The 15,027-nt window shown below is 38.1% G+C and overlaps 1 protein-coding gene across 5 annotated transcripts in view; it reads right to left on the bottom strand.

Moving 5' to 3' along the window:
- Positions 1 to 2,772: 2,772 nt before the first annotated feature.
- The window catches only part of TMEM209 (transmembrane protein 209), a 35,295-nt gene continuing 23,040 nt past the window's right edge, over positions 2,773 to 15,027 (bottom strand). For all 5 annotated transcript variants that reach the window (XM_037165852.2, XM_037165856.2, XM_037165854.2 and 2 more), the window contains 6 exons: positions 13,784 to 13,909; positions 11,107 to 11,204; positions 9,897 to 10,011; positions 9,704 to 9,801; positions 8,382 to 8,455; positions 2,773 to 4,031 (listed from right to left, as the gene is read on the bottom strand). In XM_037165852.2, the coding sequence (XP_037021747.1) occupies positions 3,977 to 4,031; positions 8,382 to 8,455; positions 9,704 to 9,801; positions 9,897 to 10,011; positions 11,107 to 11,204; positions 13,784 to 13,909 (566 nt within the window). In that variant the 3' untranslated portion in view covers positions 2,773 to 3,976. The remainder of the gene's footprint in view (positions 4,032 to 8,381; positions 8,456 to 9,703; positions 9,802 to 9,896; positions 10,012 to 11,106; positions 11,205 to 13,783; positions 13,910 to 15,027) is intronic.

Genomic DNA, 15,027 nt, shown 5'->3' with positions numbered 1-15,027 from the left:
CCAACTGAGGTGCCGCTGCCACAGAATCCATAACTTGCCCCCCACATCAGTGTAGCCCATTCACCGTGGAAATGAAATTACTGCTCACCATCCGGGGATCAAATTAGAGATGTGACTCAGAGCTAACGCCTAAGAATCCTGCAGACTTGGCAGGAGACCCCGGCATATCCAGTGCAAGATGTGGCAACGTCACTGGGGCCAAGGTGCTGACTGTGCAAGCCCCTCTCACTCTAAGTGTGTGGACAAGTCCCCACACAGGTCCTACCCAGGAGCCTTCTTGCCAGAGAGCTCGGCCCTCCGCTGCCTATCCTCACACACAGTGTAGGAGCAGATGGGATAGAAGCCACCCAGAGGGGTAGGTGAACCAATAGCTTCTCCCATCCCTCACCCTGCAGTATTTGGGACAATGGGCTGCTAAGTGCAATGGCCCCACCCAAGTGCACTATGGAAGAACCCGAGGGTACCTGATATTGGTTGTGGCATGTCCCTAGCACCTTGACTTTTCATGCCAGTGTGTCTGGCTGCTCAAAAAGTGTCCATCCTTCAAAGAGGAGAATGCAAGCCTTTCTCAAAAAACAGCCTTCAGTCTTCATCAAGTCTTCTTCAATAGCAGTAGAGCTCAAATAGTAAAAACTGCAATGATTTTATGAGGATAAGGCAGGATATAGGACACACTGTTCTATGAGAAGTCACTTCTGAACCCATTCATATGACTGCTGAGTGCCAAAAACAGGGCACAGATCACCCAGGGGAGAAGTGACTGCCAGCTGGAGCAGTCAGGACCGGCTCCAAAAAGTAGCAGGTTTAATTAGAGTGAAGTCTCAGGCAGGGCTGGGCTGTGGAGGGCCGCGGCATCCCCAGGGAGCGATCCGGATGACCGGGAGGCAGCATGCAGGGAGCCCAGCGAGGAGCAGCCAGCACCAGCTGCAGCCAAGGGCCTGGGTGGATGAGGCTAGCTTGGGGCCAGATTGCGGAGGGCTTTAAATGTCAGGCTAAGGAATTCATCAGGGGAACAAAATGATCAAACAGGTGTTTCAGGAAGATGAATTTGCAGAGAATGTGCAGGATGAATTGGAAAATCTGGAAGCATGGCAACAGTTAGGAAGCTGTGAGATTAATTAGGCTGCTGTAGTAGTCCTGTGTGGGTTGATAAGGGTGTAAATGAGCGCAGTGGCAGCAGCAGTGGAAAGGGACAGCTGCAAGAAACACTGTTAAGAAAGAATGGATGAGGTTTGCTGCCTGATTGGATTGGGGACCCAGGGAGCTCAAGGAATCAAAGATGACACCAGAGTTTTGAGCGTGGGCAACTGCTAATACAATGAATGGAACAGGGATGTTAGACAAGGGAGCTGGTTTCAGTAGATGTGAATCCCGTTCCAGACACAGGGTCTTCGGGTATATGAAATGTCTGACAGGTCACAGGAAATGGAACACCAAGAGCCCAGGAGATGAACTTGACAGTCAAGTACAGAGAAGTGATAAATGAAGTTGTGGACTGAATGAGGTCTCTAAGGAAAAGCATAATACAGTGAAGCAGAGGAGCAAAAACTGGCCTTTGAGGAACGCTGCATTTAAAGGGTTTATATTGCAAAGCTGAGCTCAAACATGCCATCCGCATGCTGCATGTCCTCACCATTAAAACATCAGTGTAAAGTGTGTATCACCTTGAGAAAGGCAAGCAACATAGAATTTTTATGTCTCAGTAGGAACTAAATTATAAACACCTGACTATGCCCCTAAAACAAATTTGGCTGAAGTCAAAGCTGGTGTTCAGAGGAAAGAGAATAAATGATACAGTGAACATAATCAAGATCAGTGGATTTGAGCCCACGAGAATGAGTTAAGCAATATGAACTTGTGAAAAATATCCTATCAATAACATTTAATTAGAGAAAAGCAGATACATTTTAATACAGGACCAAAAAATTTACCATATTTTCTGTGCACTGTCTTCCTGAAATGTGAATTTTTCATGAAGGCTCTATTAAAATACAGGCTGGCTCAAACATCTGTGAAGATAAGTTAATATAGGAAAGCTACCCACTAGACTTAGTGTGCAGACAAAGTATCTTTTCTTTTTTATGCATAGTGTTTTTACATGTACATTTAGAGTACATTGTAATTCTTAAAATTTTATGTGTATTTTATTGCTTATGCTATTACAGTTGTCCCATTTTTTTTCTACCCTTTATTCCCTTCTGCCTGTACCCCACTCCCACCAGCATTCCCCCATTTCAGTTCGTCCATTGGTCGTACATGTAAGTTCTTTCAACCCAGACAAGTGCCCTGACTGGGAATCTAACTGGTGACCCCTTGGCTTGCAGGCTGGTGCTCAACCCACTGAGCCACACCAACCAGGGCTAGTATATTGTATTTTTGATAATAAAAGATTCTAGTTTTAAGTTTCTGGACTAAAATCTGCCTTAAGTCCTATACATTTTTCTCCTTATTGCTTTTAATAAAGAATATGCATCTGGCCCTGGCTGGTGTAGCTCAGTGGATTGAGCGTGGGCTGGGAACCAAAAGGTTGCCGGTTTGATTCCCAGTCAGGGCACATGCCTGGGTTGCAGGCCAGGTTCCTAGTGGGAGGCATGCAAGAGACAACCACACACTGATGTCTCTCTCCCTCTTTCTCCTTCCCTTCCTCTCTCTCTAAAAATAAATAAAATAAAATCTTAAAAAATATGCATCTGAATAGTCTAGCAGCAAAGTAACTGTTCTTCCAGGACACCTTTAATAACTACTGAAATAACAGACTGAGCTCTTAATATGTCCTTATATTTAACATGTTTAATCGACATTTTCTCCCAAAAACATCATAGCAAACATAGTAACATGCACCAAAAGCTGTTGAAAGATAGAAACGTCTTTACCTGTGGACGTCTGACTTTTAAAAAACAGAAATGACTTCTTGAAAAAGAGAATTTACAAAAAAACTCCCACAGAGAGGCTTGCACACGCAGCGCCGACGTGCAGTTACTGAGGACACACCAGTTTCAGGCGCTCCCGGGCGGCGGAGCAGAAAGTGTGTCAACCCAGAAAACACTCATGACTGCTGGCTGGCCTGGGGGACCTGCACGGACACGCAAGAAAACACTGATGGGGAGTCCAGCAAACTTATGAACTGGTAACTGCTCACTCTCCAGATTAGAACACACCTAAAAAATCTAAACATAAGAAATCATATGATCTTAAAGAAAACTCTTAGAATCATACATACAATATTATGGAATTCAATTTTTAAAAATGGAGGCTACAGAGATGGGCCTCTGAGAAAATCCTGCCCATCTGACTTGAGTTACTGGAACCAAACCAGTCGTCTTCTTGATGTCCTCAGCTTCACATCTAAGACCCGAACAGTTAACTGTCAGCTACGTTTAACCCAAGAGCTGACTTTTTAAACACAATCCTGTCAAATCTCTTTCAATTATATTTTAAAAACACACAAGAACTAACACATTACTTGGAAGTTGACCTCATTTTTAAAATAGGGGCCCTGTGCTGGTTTCCCAAACATTGGGGGAAGATAGAGATGAAAACATAAAAAGAATGTTAGCGACTTATTTCCTTTCAAATATTTATACTACATAATGTAATTGAAAAATCAGTTTTTGAGGGGAAGAATGAGGTGGATGATTCTTATTTGGAAGTTAAAACAAAGAAGGCCTCATGTTTATTGAATTAAGCGGGAACTGCACTGTTTGGGGTCAGCAACGGTCTGAAAAGCTGCGGTTTGGAGGCAACTGAAGAGCCCGAGATGTGGTCTGAGCTTGAGGGTGGTGTCCCTCGGTGCGGAAGGCACAGGGCACGCTTTTACAAGGGAGGTTTAAAACAGGCAATTTCTGGTACAGCTGAAGAGTCTGTAACACGTACACACAATGTGCCATAGAACAAAAGGGGCAGTGACTGGAGATGCTTCCACTCAACTGCTGATCCAGCCAAATATAAGTCCAAATGTTCAGAAGGAAACGATCCACTATTCGCCAAAAATCCACAAAATATTCACACCGGACAGACCAAGATTAACTCTCCTACAAAGAAAAAGAAAAGTTTCAGTGGCACTGATTGCCAAGCACTGAAGGGCTTTTCACCAATAACTAAAACAAGAAGTGTATGTTTAATTGACGACATTTAATGTCACTCTGTAATAAGGTACGGCACACATACGGTTTATCAGGTGAATTCCAGTAACAGTAACTACTTTCTTAACTGTGCTCAGAACCTGAATTTAGAATAAACAGACTTATAGAGTGATGAAATTTAATTTTTTAGCAGACCTCAAGAACTGTTATATCAGACAGAATTTTACCTATCTGCCTTGAGTTAGGAATTTTCTAATTATTAGAGATGCTTTAGTGGATTTGCATGGGGGTATGAAGAATATGGGATATGCATATAATAAGAAGAATAATCAACTTCTACTGCAGAGAGTACTGTCACTGTATTGAGGGGAAGAGAGGAGGGCTGTCAGAGAGATCAGTCACTCATCTAACAGCGTAAGAAATCAACCAACCATGTCCAACACTGCAGAACCAAGAGAGAGCTGATACCTTTATTATCTAGAACCATAGGAGTAACAACAAGGAAAAGCTACAGGAGTTCAAGTGGAAGTGGACTTGGGTGATACAGAAAACTGCTTCTTTCTGTCAGAAACTTTCTGCACTGTATGATTTAGCACACAAACATTTAGCACTAAAATTATAAGTATGTACCTATTTTGCTAAAAAAAAATTTTAAATATACATTACAAATTGCCCTTCATAAAAGGTTATTTCTATCAACCACGTCTCCCTGTTTCTTCGTACCCTCATCGACACTGCGAATGATAAATTACATTGATAGAAAAATGTTTTAATTTGGGCTTGTTTGTATATGAGGCTGAGCATCTTTTCATGTTTATTATGAAAAAGTCTTTCATGTCTTTGATCATGTTCTATATTTTTCTTTTCTAATTAACTTACATATGCTCTTTATATGTGTAAAATATTAACTTAGATCTGCTGTATTTGTTGCAATTATAATGCTTTGTTTCAGTTTATCATTTAGCTTTAAACTTTATTTATGGTGCCTTTCACTGAACAGAACACTTAAACGAGTGTGTGGTTGGTTCTGTCTAGATTTCTCTCCCGTTTGGAAGTAAAACATTCAGCTCATTCCAGTAATGGCACAAATATGCGGCATCAAACTGAAAATGTTTTCAGATCAATTTGCTGATTTATGGGCATGATTCCAAATTGACTATATTTGAGCCACTCACTATTTCCTTTAAGAGAGAGGATAGTAGTTTTTCACCATTTGATTATGTTAGAATACATTAAAAAGTAGTCTTAGTCAGAAAAGTTTCATTATAAGTTGCACATTTAGAGACATAAGCATTTCAAAAACTATTAATTTTTTGCCTCTTAGTGAATTACGGTCCCACTGAGTACTTTACAAAGTTTTTACATTTTTATGTACATGGCACTCAATACATGCTTCGTGCTACTGTATCACGGCAAATGAATTATGCATCAAAATACCAATTTGGATCTACAGAGGAAAAAATAAATTTTCAATTAAAACCAGAAACTAAAACTTCATTATTTAAAATATTTCTAAACTAATTCTTTACTTCAAAGAAGTGAAGAATTACAAACAATGTATTTACAGCATATTCCGTCTTCCAAATATACAGGTATATATATGCTGGATAACTAAATACTGCTGGAAATTTTAGGGAAAAAAATCTGTATTTACACTGACATAGAAGAATGTCAAAGATATACCATCATGTTAAAGGGCAGGTCACAGACTAATATGGTTGGGTCCAATATATTAAAAAAAAAGAAAAAAAAGAAAAGAAAAGCAAAACAAAGCTAAAATCAACTTATTCCCAGAAAGCAGTCTGGAAATACACACTGGAAACTGTTAACACTTGGCATCTCCAGAGAGAGAGAAGAATGACGGAGCCGATTAGCAGGGAATTTTCAAAATCTAGTTTAGACACAGGTGTATGTCTAAACATTTCTAAATTGAGCATGCCTTATTGTGTAATAAAAAAATAAAGAACCATGTAGTTTAGATGTCTCGCAAAGGTGAGACTCGTTTTATAAGTATCTATTCTTTATGTTAAAATACATGATAAAAGAAGCTGATTAACATTTATATCTGTTTATAAATTTGTTTACGTCTTTTTAAGTCCTCACACCTCGTAGGCTGGATGGCAGGAGCCAGGCTTTCTCTAGAGCAGCGCTGCCCAGCAGAAAGACAATGTGGCCTGTGCCTCAAATGCCAGCCACACATGATTTTACATTTTTTAGTAAACACCTTAAAAAAGTTTAAAGAAAGATAAAAACAGGTGAAATTAATTTTAATTATGTATACATTTCACCCAATATATCCAACATATTATTTCAACATATAACCATCATACAAAGTTATTCATGTGGTGTTTTACTTTTTTTTCCGCACTAGATCTCTGATTTCCAGTCTCTGTGTTTTACACTTACAGCACACCTCAATCTGGCCAGTCATGTTTCAAATGCTCAATGCCACCTGCGGCTGGTGGCGGCTGCACAATGTTGTTCTAGAACATGCATAAGACAGGATGCCTACAGAAAACTGTAAAGAGGCATGCGTATCAGAACTGCAATGGACCCCAGCTTTTTTTTTACTGCAGGTACCTCCCTTTACATTTTCTTAGCCTCAGGTTACTTAGTGAGGGCAGAGCTGGACCCAGAACCTGGGACTGCACACTCCCAGACCTTGTAGTACTAGGTTTCCCCAGCTTTAGCTGGGGTCCACTTAGTTCAATTATTATCTGACACACTAAAGCTTAGAATCACCAAAATAACAAGAGAGCAATTTTGAATTTATTATAACAGTATGTAAGCTTTATTACTAAGTATTTAGAATGAACAAAGTAGACAATTTCAATTTTTCTAGCCCAGTGAACAATATCATTGAATGGCAGCTGACTCCGCCTCTCTGGAAGAATAAACTCTGTAGAGCACTGTGTGTTTGAAATGGCAAGGCTTGAATAAAACTGGGCTCCAGTTTGGCTTCGTTTTAAAGTGGCAAGACCCTGACACAGACCTCAGAACTGTCCCCTTGGGGGACACAACTGTTAAGGCCAATCAATGATGTGGTCCAACTGCCTTTTCCCCAACAGGGAAATAGACGTTATGAAGAATTAATGGACTTGCCCAAGATAGCAAATCCACGTTAATATTCATCACATTTAAAGAGAGTATGTAAGTTACTTAGAAAAGAAAAATATAGAAAATGGTCAAAAACAGAAAAAAGCCCTGGCTGGTGCGGCTCAGTGCACTGAGTACAGGCCTGCAAACCAAAAGGTTGAGGGTTCGATTCCGGTCAGGGCACACGCCTGGGTTGCAGGCCAGGCCCCCAACTGGGGCCATGCAAGAGGCAAGCATTCAGTGTTTCTCTCCCTCTCTTTCTCCTTCCCTTTCCCTCTGTCCAAAAACAAATAAATAAAATCTTAAAAAATACACACACACAAGACTTTTTCACAGAATGGTGTCATATAAATGATCAATAAATATGAAAGATGCTTAGCCTCATATATGAACAAGCCCAAATTAAAACATTTCCCTATCAAATTGAGATTTATCATTTGCAGTGTTGGTGAGGGCATGAAGGAAAAGAAAACATGATCGAGAGAAATTACCATTTGTGAAGGGCTTTTTGTAATATACAGTTTTAATTTTTTTATCAAAATGCATACTCATGATTTTTAAAAATCATATACTTTAGTATATTCTGCAAATATTAATGAAAACTCAAAATAAGATGTCTTTTTTGTACAATAGCTTAGTGTATTAAGATATTTTAATTATTTAAAAAAGACGATAACTGCAAGGATAGTAAGAGTAGAGTTTGTGTTAAGTTCCTCATTTATAAATTTATTTCTATGTTAATTTAGCATGAATATTTGCATTTTAAAGAAATATTTTTCTTAAAATATATCACAATACCAAAAGCAAAAACGAAAAACATAAGTATATGTTTTTTGGAATGAAGAATGGAAAGTATATGTTTGGAATGAAAATATATACTTTTTTTTAATGAGCTGGAATTCAGCTCATTCCAGTAACGGCAAAAATATGCGGCATTAAATTGAAAATGTTTTCAGATCAATCTGCTTCATAAACATTAAAAGTTTATGACAACTTAAATAATTAAAATAAATAAATTTAAAAAAGAAAACAGATCCAATCCAGTAAAAAAAAAAAAAAGTTCACGACAGAAATAAGCAGTTCCCTGTTTCCCTCAAGCACCCTTCCCAGAGTCAACCACCTGAAACTCCTACACGATCTCAGTAAAGGAAGCAAGCAAATCAATAAATAAAGTACTTGTGTTTTTAAAGCATAAATACCTACCCAAGCATTCCTGACTCTTTGGTCTTTATGATATAGAGGAACATCAATAATGTATGAAACATATTATTTCGGCCCTGGAACAAAGACAGAAAGGCAAGATTTAAACCAAAATGAGTAAAAGATTCAGTCTGATAGGTAAATGCAGATCCTATCAGTTCACCTTCTACAAACTCAGAATTCCAAGTAATTCAGATTCTCATTCATTCATTAAACAAAATGCCTACTTTGTGCTAGGAAGTGGCAATATTGCAGTGAATAAGGCAGAAAGGATCCATGTAGTTAAGGAGCTTCAAGTCTAGCAGAAACGCAGACAGTAGACTCAGAATTAGGGAAAGTATGATGAGTGATGAGGGCTGGGGGAGGGCGCCATGGGAACATACGCAGGCCTCTGACCCAGACGGACGAGGCAAGAATGCCTCCTCAAGGGAAACCTGAGAGATGAGCAGAAAGTGAATTGACCGGGAAGTTTCTACACACCGGGAGCAGCAGTTACGAAGGCCCGGCAGAGAGCTACTGTGAGGCTGGTGCCCTGTGCACTGCGCACAGAAAGTGCTCTATCCCAAAAATTAACAGCAAAATGAAAGTGTGGGGATTGACAAACTTAATCACACTTTGATTATATCCTAATAACAGTATAAGTAACATGTTAAACACAAATTTATAAGTGACTACAAGGCATCATTTTGCAAGCCCTAAAATCAAACGAGGATACGTAATTTCTGATCTGTACACTAGCTCATAACTTAGATTTTCAATTCACTGTTTAACTTGTTCCCACTTACTCTGATTCAGTGATTTTACTCAAGAATCTGAGGATATATATAATTTTTAAAAGACAGTGTTTCTTAAAAAAGAGTTTGCACGGGTATTCAAAGAAACTTCAATGGCTCAAAATATTTACGTACAAAATTGAAATACTAAACCTGAAAAAAATAAAATTAATATTCGTTCTTGGGAATCTGATGGAGAACATATTTTATGATTACAGTCAAGGTAAAATTTCTTAGTAAAGATGCTCATAACAAATAACTGCAAAGGTCATCAAAGGTACTGATGTTTGCAACCACGAGTAAAATACCTGGGTAGAAGCGTAAACTGGTACAATAACCTTTTCTATAAAGTAGGTGATATATATTTTAAAAGCCTTTTCCAAATTAAGCACATAATATTTTTATAGTTAAAAAAGGGGATATGCAAGGAACACATTTTCCCCGATTTAGAAAGTTTACTTATTCCATAAACAAGAGGTTCTTATTTTAAAAATATCATCAAAGAAGTCATCTGAGACATTCCATTACAGCAGCTTCCACACTTAGACGTACCTTTGGAAGATTGTAGACATGACGCTGGTAGATTAGCTCATAATGGGGAGGGTTGATGGCACTCTGATAAATGCAAAAAACATTCTCATTTGTCACATCTGCAAAGGAAATATGCTGCGTGAAAAAACAGACAAAACCACTAGCTGTATTTCACGTGAAAGGCTCACTGCATTCCTTCAGGAGATCCTTATACCTGGTTTATTTGGTGTCTGAACGAAGTGCTGAGATGTAAAAGTTTTCCCGTCAGGGTATTTAGGATGCGGAGGTAATCTGGAGTCAAGGTAGGTACAAAACACGTGCATGATGATCTAAAACCGAGGAGACAATTTTTCAAAGTCAGCATGAAAATCTATCATGGATACAGACCTTTAAAAACATCTGCATTTGTGACTCCAATTTGAAAACTTTTCCATATTAGCAAAAATGCTTTTAAATGGTTATAAAATGAAATCTGTAAAATGAAAGATAAACGATATTCCTAGTTTTTGGTTAAGTGAATCATTCACACCCATATAGTTAATAAACAGCAAAATCAAGATAAAATACACATCTATTCAGTTCTGAATCTGAGTATCAGCATTTAAAACTTCATTTTCACACATAAGTCACTATAAAAAAATTTAAAATATGGTTTTGAAAAACTCTTAAATGCACCCAAACTTTATAGTTTTTGATCTTATAAGTCTAATCCTGGGCTCTTTTTCAGAGGAGTGATCCCTAACAAAGGAATGTAGACCCTGACCCTCCCTGCAATGTTATCTGAGACAGAAAAAACAAAACTCCCTTCCCCACCATATTTCTCAAACTTTTAGGTCTGATATAGGAGAATAGTTAAATGACAGTGTATAATACTGAAAAAACTACTTAAACATTACAAAAATGGAAAGAAAAATATATACATTTTACATATACAATGATTACAACTGTGATTAAAAAAGATTAAAAAATGGAACAATCTAAGCAAATGAAAAAAAATAAACCAAAGAAGTAATACTTGTTGGGTTAAGATATTGGCACAATTTTAATTAAAATGAATTTTTCTTAATCCTCTTCCAAGGATACATTTATTGATTTTAGAGAGAGAGGAAGAGAAAGAGACAGAAAGAGAGAGAGAGACAGAGAGAAACATCCATGTGAGAACATCAGTCAGCTGCCTCCTGTATGCGCCTGACCAGAGATCGAACTAGCAACCTAAGTATGTGTGCTCTGACCAGGAATTAGACCAGTGACCTGTTGGTCCATGGGATGATGCTCTAACCAACTGAGATAGAGCAGCCAGGGTCAGTTTTAATTTTTTACTTCTACCTTAGTTTCAAAATCCTTTTTAATTCTTATTTTGATAATGGGGGAATAAAAACACATAAATCCAACTAACAAAGCTGAAAACAAAACTGCAGACTTACCGCGGAATCAGTGGGCAGGTCCGTATCCCACTTGCGTCCTTTGAAGTCTCCACCTCTATTCCATCGAAATGAGCTCATACAGCCTCCCTGAGAAAGTTCTGTAGCAACGAAGGTGAGATAAAAAAACTAAGACTATGCAAAATGAAGAAAAAAAAGACCAAGGGGTCATAATAAATGAAGCGTATCATTTGAAGAACCTGATCAAAAGACCCATAACATAGAGAAATATAAGATGTAAAAGATTAACTTAAACATAACCAGAAGAATCATATAAATCCAAAATGTGAGATCAGACTAATGTTCTGGATTCTTAAAAAAGTCAATGTCATGAGAAAAGGTGGCAGAACTGTTCTAGACAAAGAGACGAAGAACAAAGAACAAACCCCAATACATATAATGAGTGAACCTGCACTCTACCCTAGTTAGGGAAAAAAAAAGGGTGTGTAACATTCTTTGGACAATTACAACATTTAAATATGCACTGTATATTAGATAATATTATAGAAATATTTTTAATTTTTAAGATCTGATCATCGAATTGTGGTAACACAAAAGAATTTTATTTATTTTTCTGTTTTTTAGGAATTGATGAGCCGAAAGTAATGATGTTTACAATACGCTTTCAAATGAGAAAAAAAGTGTGTGTGTGTACAGACAGGGTCCGGCACAAATAATGCCCCTGTTTTATCACAGAAACTTTTATTACAAAACCACAAGCATGTTATTCTGTAACATAACAATACCTCACTCAAGCACACCATGTGACATTTTGGGTGAAAGGGGCAAATTACTGTCCATTTCGTACAGGACATTCACATCCCCCGCCCACCACACTCCATGGCGTCAGTTCTGCTGGACCCTGTATAAGGGGGGAGCAGTGGACAGAAAGTGGGGGAGAGAATCAGATATGAAAAATGTTGACAACTACTCAATCAGGGTTCCTTGTACTTTTTAGACTTTTTTTGTGTATTTAATATATGTTAAAACTTTATGTATAATTTGTATATATGTGCACACACATACATACTTTTTTTGGAATTATAAATGTCCTGCTACCTATGAGGCAATCTTGCCAAAAAATTGTAACCTGAATTTTCAGGACACGTAAGAACAGAAAATCAGGTAAAACTACATCACGGGGATGCACTCAGCAAAATCCATACCAGGAGAAACACTACAGAACAAATGATGCAGTTCTTTCAACAAATAAGTTGTAAAGAAAAAAAATGATGATGGGAAACCTATAGCTTAAAAGAAACCTAAATAGAGTAACCAGTCACCACATGTGATAATATTTCGATCCTAATTCAAGCAAACAATATGAAAAAAAGTAATTATACATTTTAGGAGATATTTGGAAATCTCTACATAGACTGTTAATTTCATGATATAAAGAAACTGTTAAAAAATAATAGGTGTAACAGTATGGCTATGTTTTTAAAGGTCTTATGTTTCAGAGATATGTATAGAGATATTTAGGTATAAAGTGATAAGGGTACATAGGGTTTGCTTAGATAACACAGGAAGAGAGAGGAGGATGGGGCGGACGATGGTCACTGGGACTGGGTGCTGTAAAGAGGGTTGAACACACTGCTGTGTCTAATTTCATGTACATTTGCATTCTCCTTATATACAGAGGTTTTTGAGGTCATGATAAATGCCTATTCCTGAACATTAATCAAACCTAGGGGAAAGAAAGCGGTACCACAATACTTTCAAATTCAGATTTATAATGAATCGGGAGAGTGAAATACTATTTCTAAAACCTGTTTTAGTGATGAGAACGTTTTACAGAGTTTATCCACATGAAAACAGAGAGGCGAACGAGACAGCATGGGAATGCGGGGAGGCCAGCCTCCTGCCCCCCAGTCAGCCTCCTTGGACCACGGTCCCCCTCCCCGAAGGGATCGGAAGATAACAGAAATATGAGAAAAGGAACATAATAAATATGACACAAAAATGGAAAGAAATAAGAATCAACTTGCTAAAATTAAAAAGAATGACCGAGTGGTGCCCATTCTTGGCAGTTTAAGAATAGAAAATCATGGGGCTGGGGAGAGGTATGGGGGTGGGGGGGATGGAGGGAATGGGGATACTGTAAAACTGAACAACAATAAAAAATATTTTAAAAAGTAGAGGAAACAAAGAAATAGAAAATGAGCAAAATATTCACTTGAGCCCATTTAGCTTATTTTTAAGTTTCTCTATATAGAATAAGATTATTAACTAACATATTCAAGACCAAGTATGATATTTTGACAATTCTTAAGCATATAAAATATAAATCCCAAAGCTGTTTAAGTATAAGCCTTAATTAAACCATAAATACATTTTTATGAAATATAAGATCATACTTACATTTTATAAAAATAAAATACTTTTAATTAAATAAATTTACTGATTTCAGAGAAAGAGAGGAAGGGAAGAAGGAACGACAGGGGAGACAGAGAGAGGAGAGAGAAACACTGATTTGCTGTTCCACTTACTTATGCATTTACAGGTTGATATTTGCATGTTTCCTGACCCGGAATTGAACCTGCAACCCTGGTGTATCTGGACGACACTCTGACCAACAGAGCTATCTGGTCAGGGCTGAGTATTTTTTCCCTGTTACAGTTATAAAATCTCAAAGTAGTGAAAAAGTTCTCATTTTGTCCCTCTTCGAAGCAACAGTTACCTTTGATCCTTTCGAAGAAGTACTCCTGATTCGGAGTAAGGTCCAGATACTGCACGACTGTGTTCAGGGTGGGGATGAGAGGGGCTTTGACCAGAGCGGCTTGTTTCAAGCTGGTAATGCTGGCCTCTGTTAAAAATAAAAAGCACGGAACACCTTATTATTCATGTGGGTCTCTAAAAAAACTTAAAATGTTTTTCTCTCAATAGGTGTTGAAGGAAAAAATGAAAGCATTAATAGTTTATCTTAATAATTTACATGATCTACTTTACTTACAATTTATTTTATCATTTTGAACAAGGTGGCCAGATCTCCCTCCCTCCCTCCCTCCCCTCCCTCTTTCTCTCTCTCCACAAAGGCAACAGCCAGATCCATTTTGGAAGATCTATAAATAATATACAAAAGACACAGAAAAATCAAAGAAAGAGAGTCCAGCCACGAAAGCAATATTAGAGAATACTTAACAAAATAGAAAGAGGGGAGGGAAAAACAGTAACAAAACAGTATAACTTCAATTTAATTAGAAATATATACACATAGCCCTGGCTGGTGTAGCTCAGTGGATTGAGCATGGGCCTGCGAGCTAAACAATTGCGGTTCGATTCCCAGTCAGGGCACAGGCCTGGGTTGTAGGCCAGTTCCCAGAAGGCACTTCCGTGAGAGGCAACCATATATTGGTATTTCTCTCCCTTTCTCCTTCCCTTACCCTCTAAAGATTATAAAATACACACATACACACACACGGACCATTATTTCCTCAAAACAGCATGACTCCAATTCAATTAGAAATATATACGTATATATGTACAATAATTCTTCAAATCCTAAATATGTACTGTTCATGTTTTTAAACTATGGGATAACTTACAACTGAAATACATATAGTTAGTATCCCAGTATTTTTCTTTAAGAATATTAACTGGTTGTGACTAAACTGATAGTCGTCGTCTCTGGAAGCAGAATTGTGGGCTGCAGCCTCTGAGCATCTCTGCACTTTCCAAATCTACGTGAACACAGCACGCTGCTTCTGCAGTTATGAAGCAGTGTCGTTCTTTTCTTGAAAAGCGCATCATGCTGCGCTGACACGTGCAATGTGGATGAAACTTGAAGACACGATTACATTAAGTGAAAGAAGCCAGTCACAAGGACGACACACCGCATGGTCCTGTTTACATGGAACATCCAGGGGCGGCCTGTCTAGAGAGGCAGAAAGCAGGCTGGTGGTTGCCGGGGGCTGGGGAGTGAGT

Source organism: Artibeus jamaicensis, unplaced genomic scaffold (assembly GCF_021234435.1).
Source record: "Artibeus jamaicensis isolate MK-2021 breed Jamaican fruit bat unplaced genomic scaffold, CSHL_Jam_final scaffold_3307, whole genome shotgun sequence".
In the NCBI taxonomy this organism is placed as follows: domain Eukaryota; kingdom Metazoa; phylum Chordata; class Mammalia; order Chiroptera; family Phyllostomidae; genus Artibeus; species Artibeus jamaicensis.
Note: the sequence above shows the minus strand (reverse complement) of the source record. Positions and strands in the feature narration are given on the sequence as shown.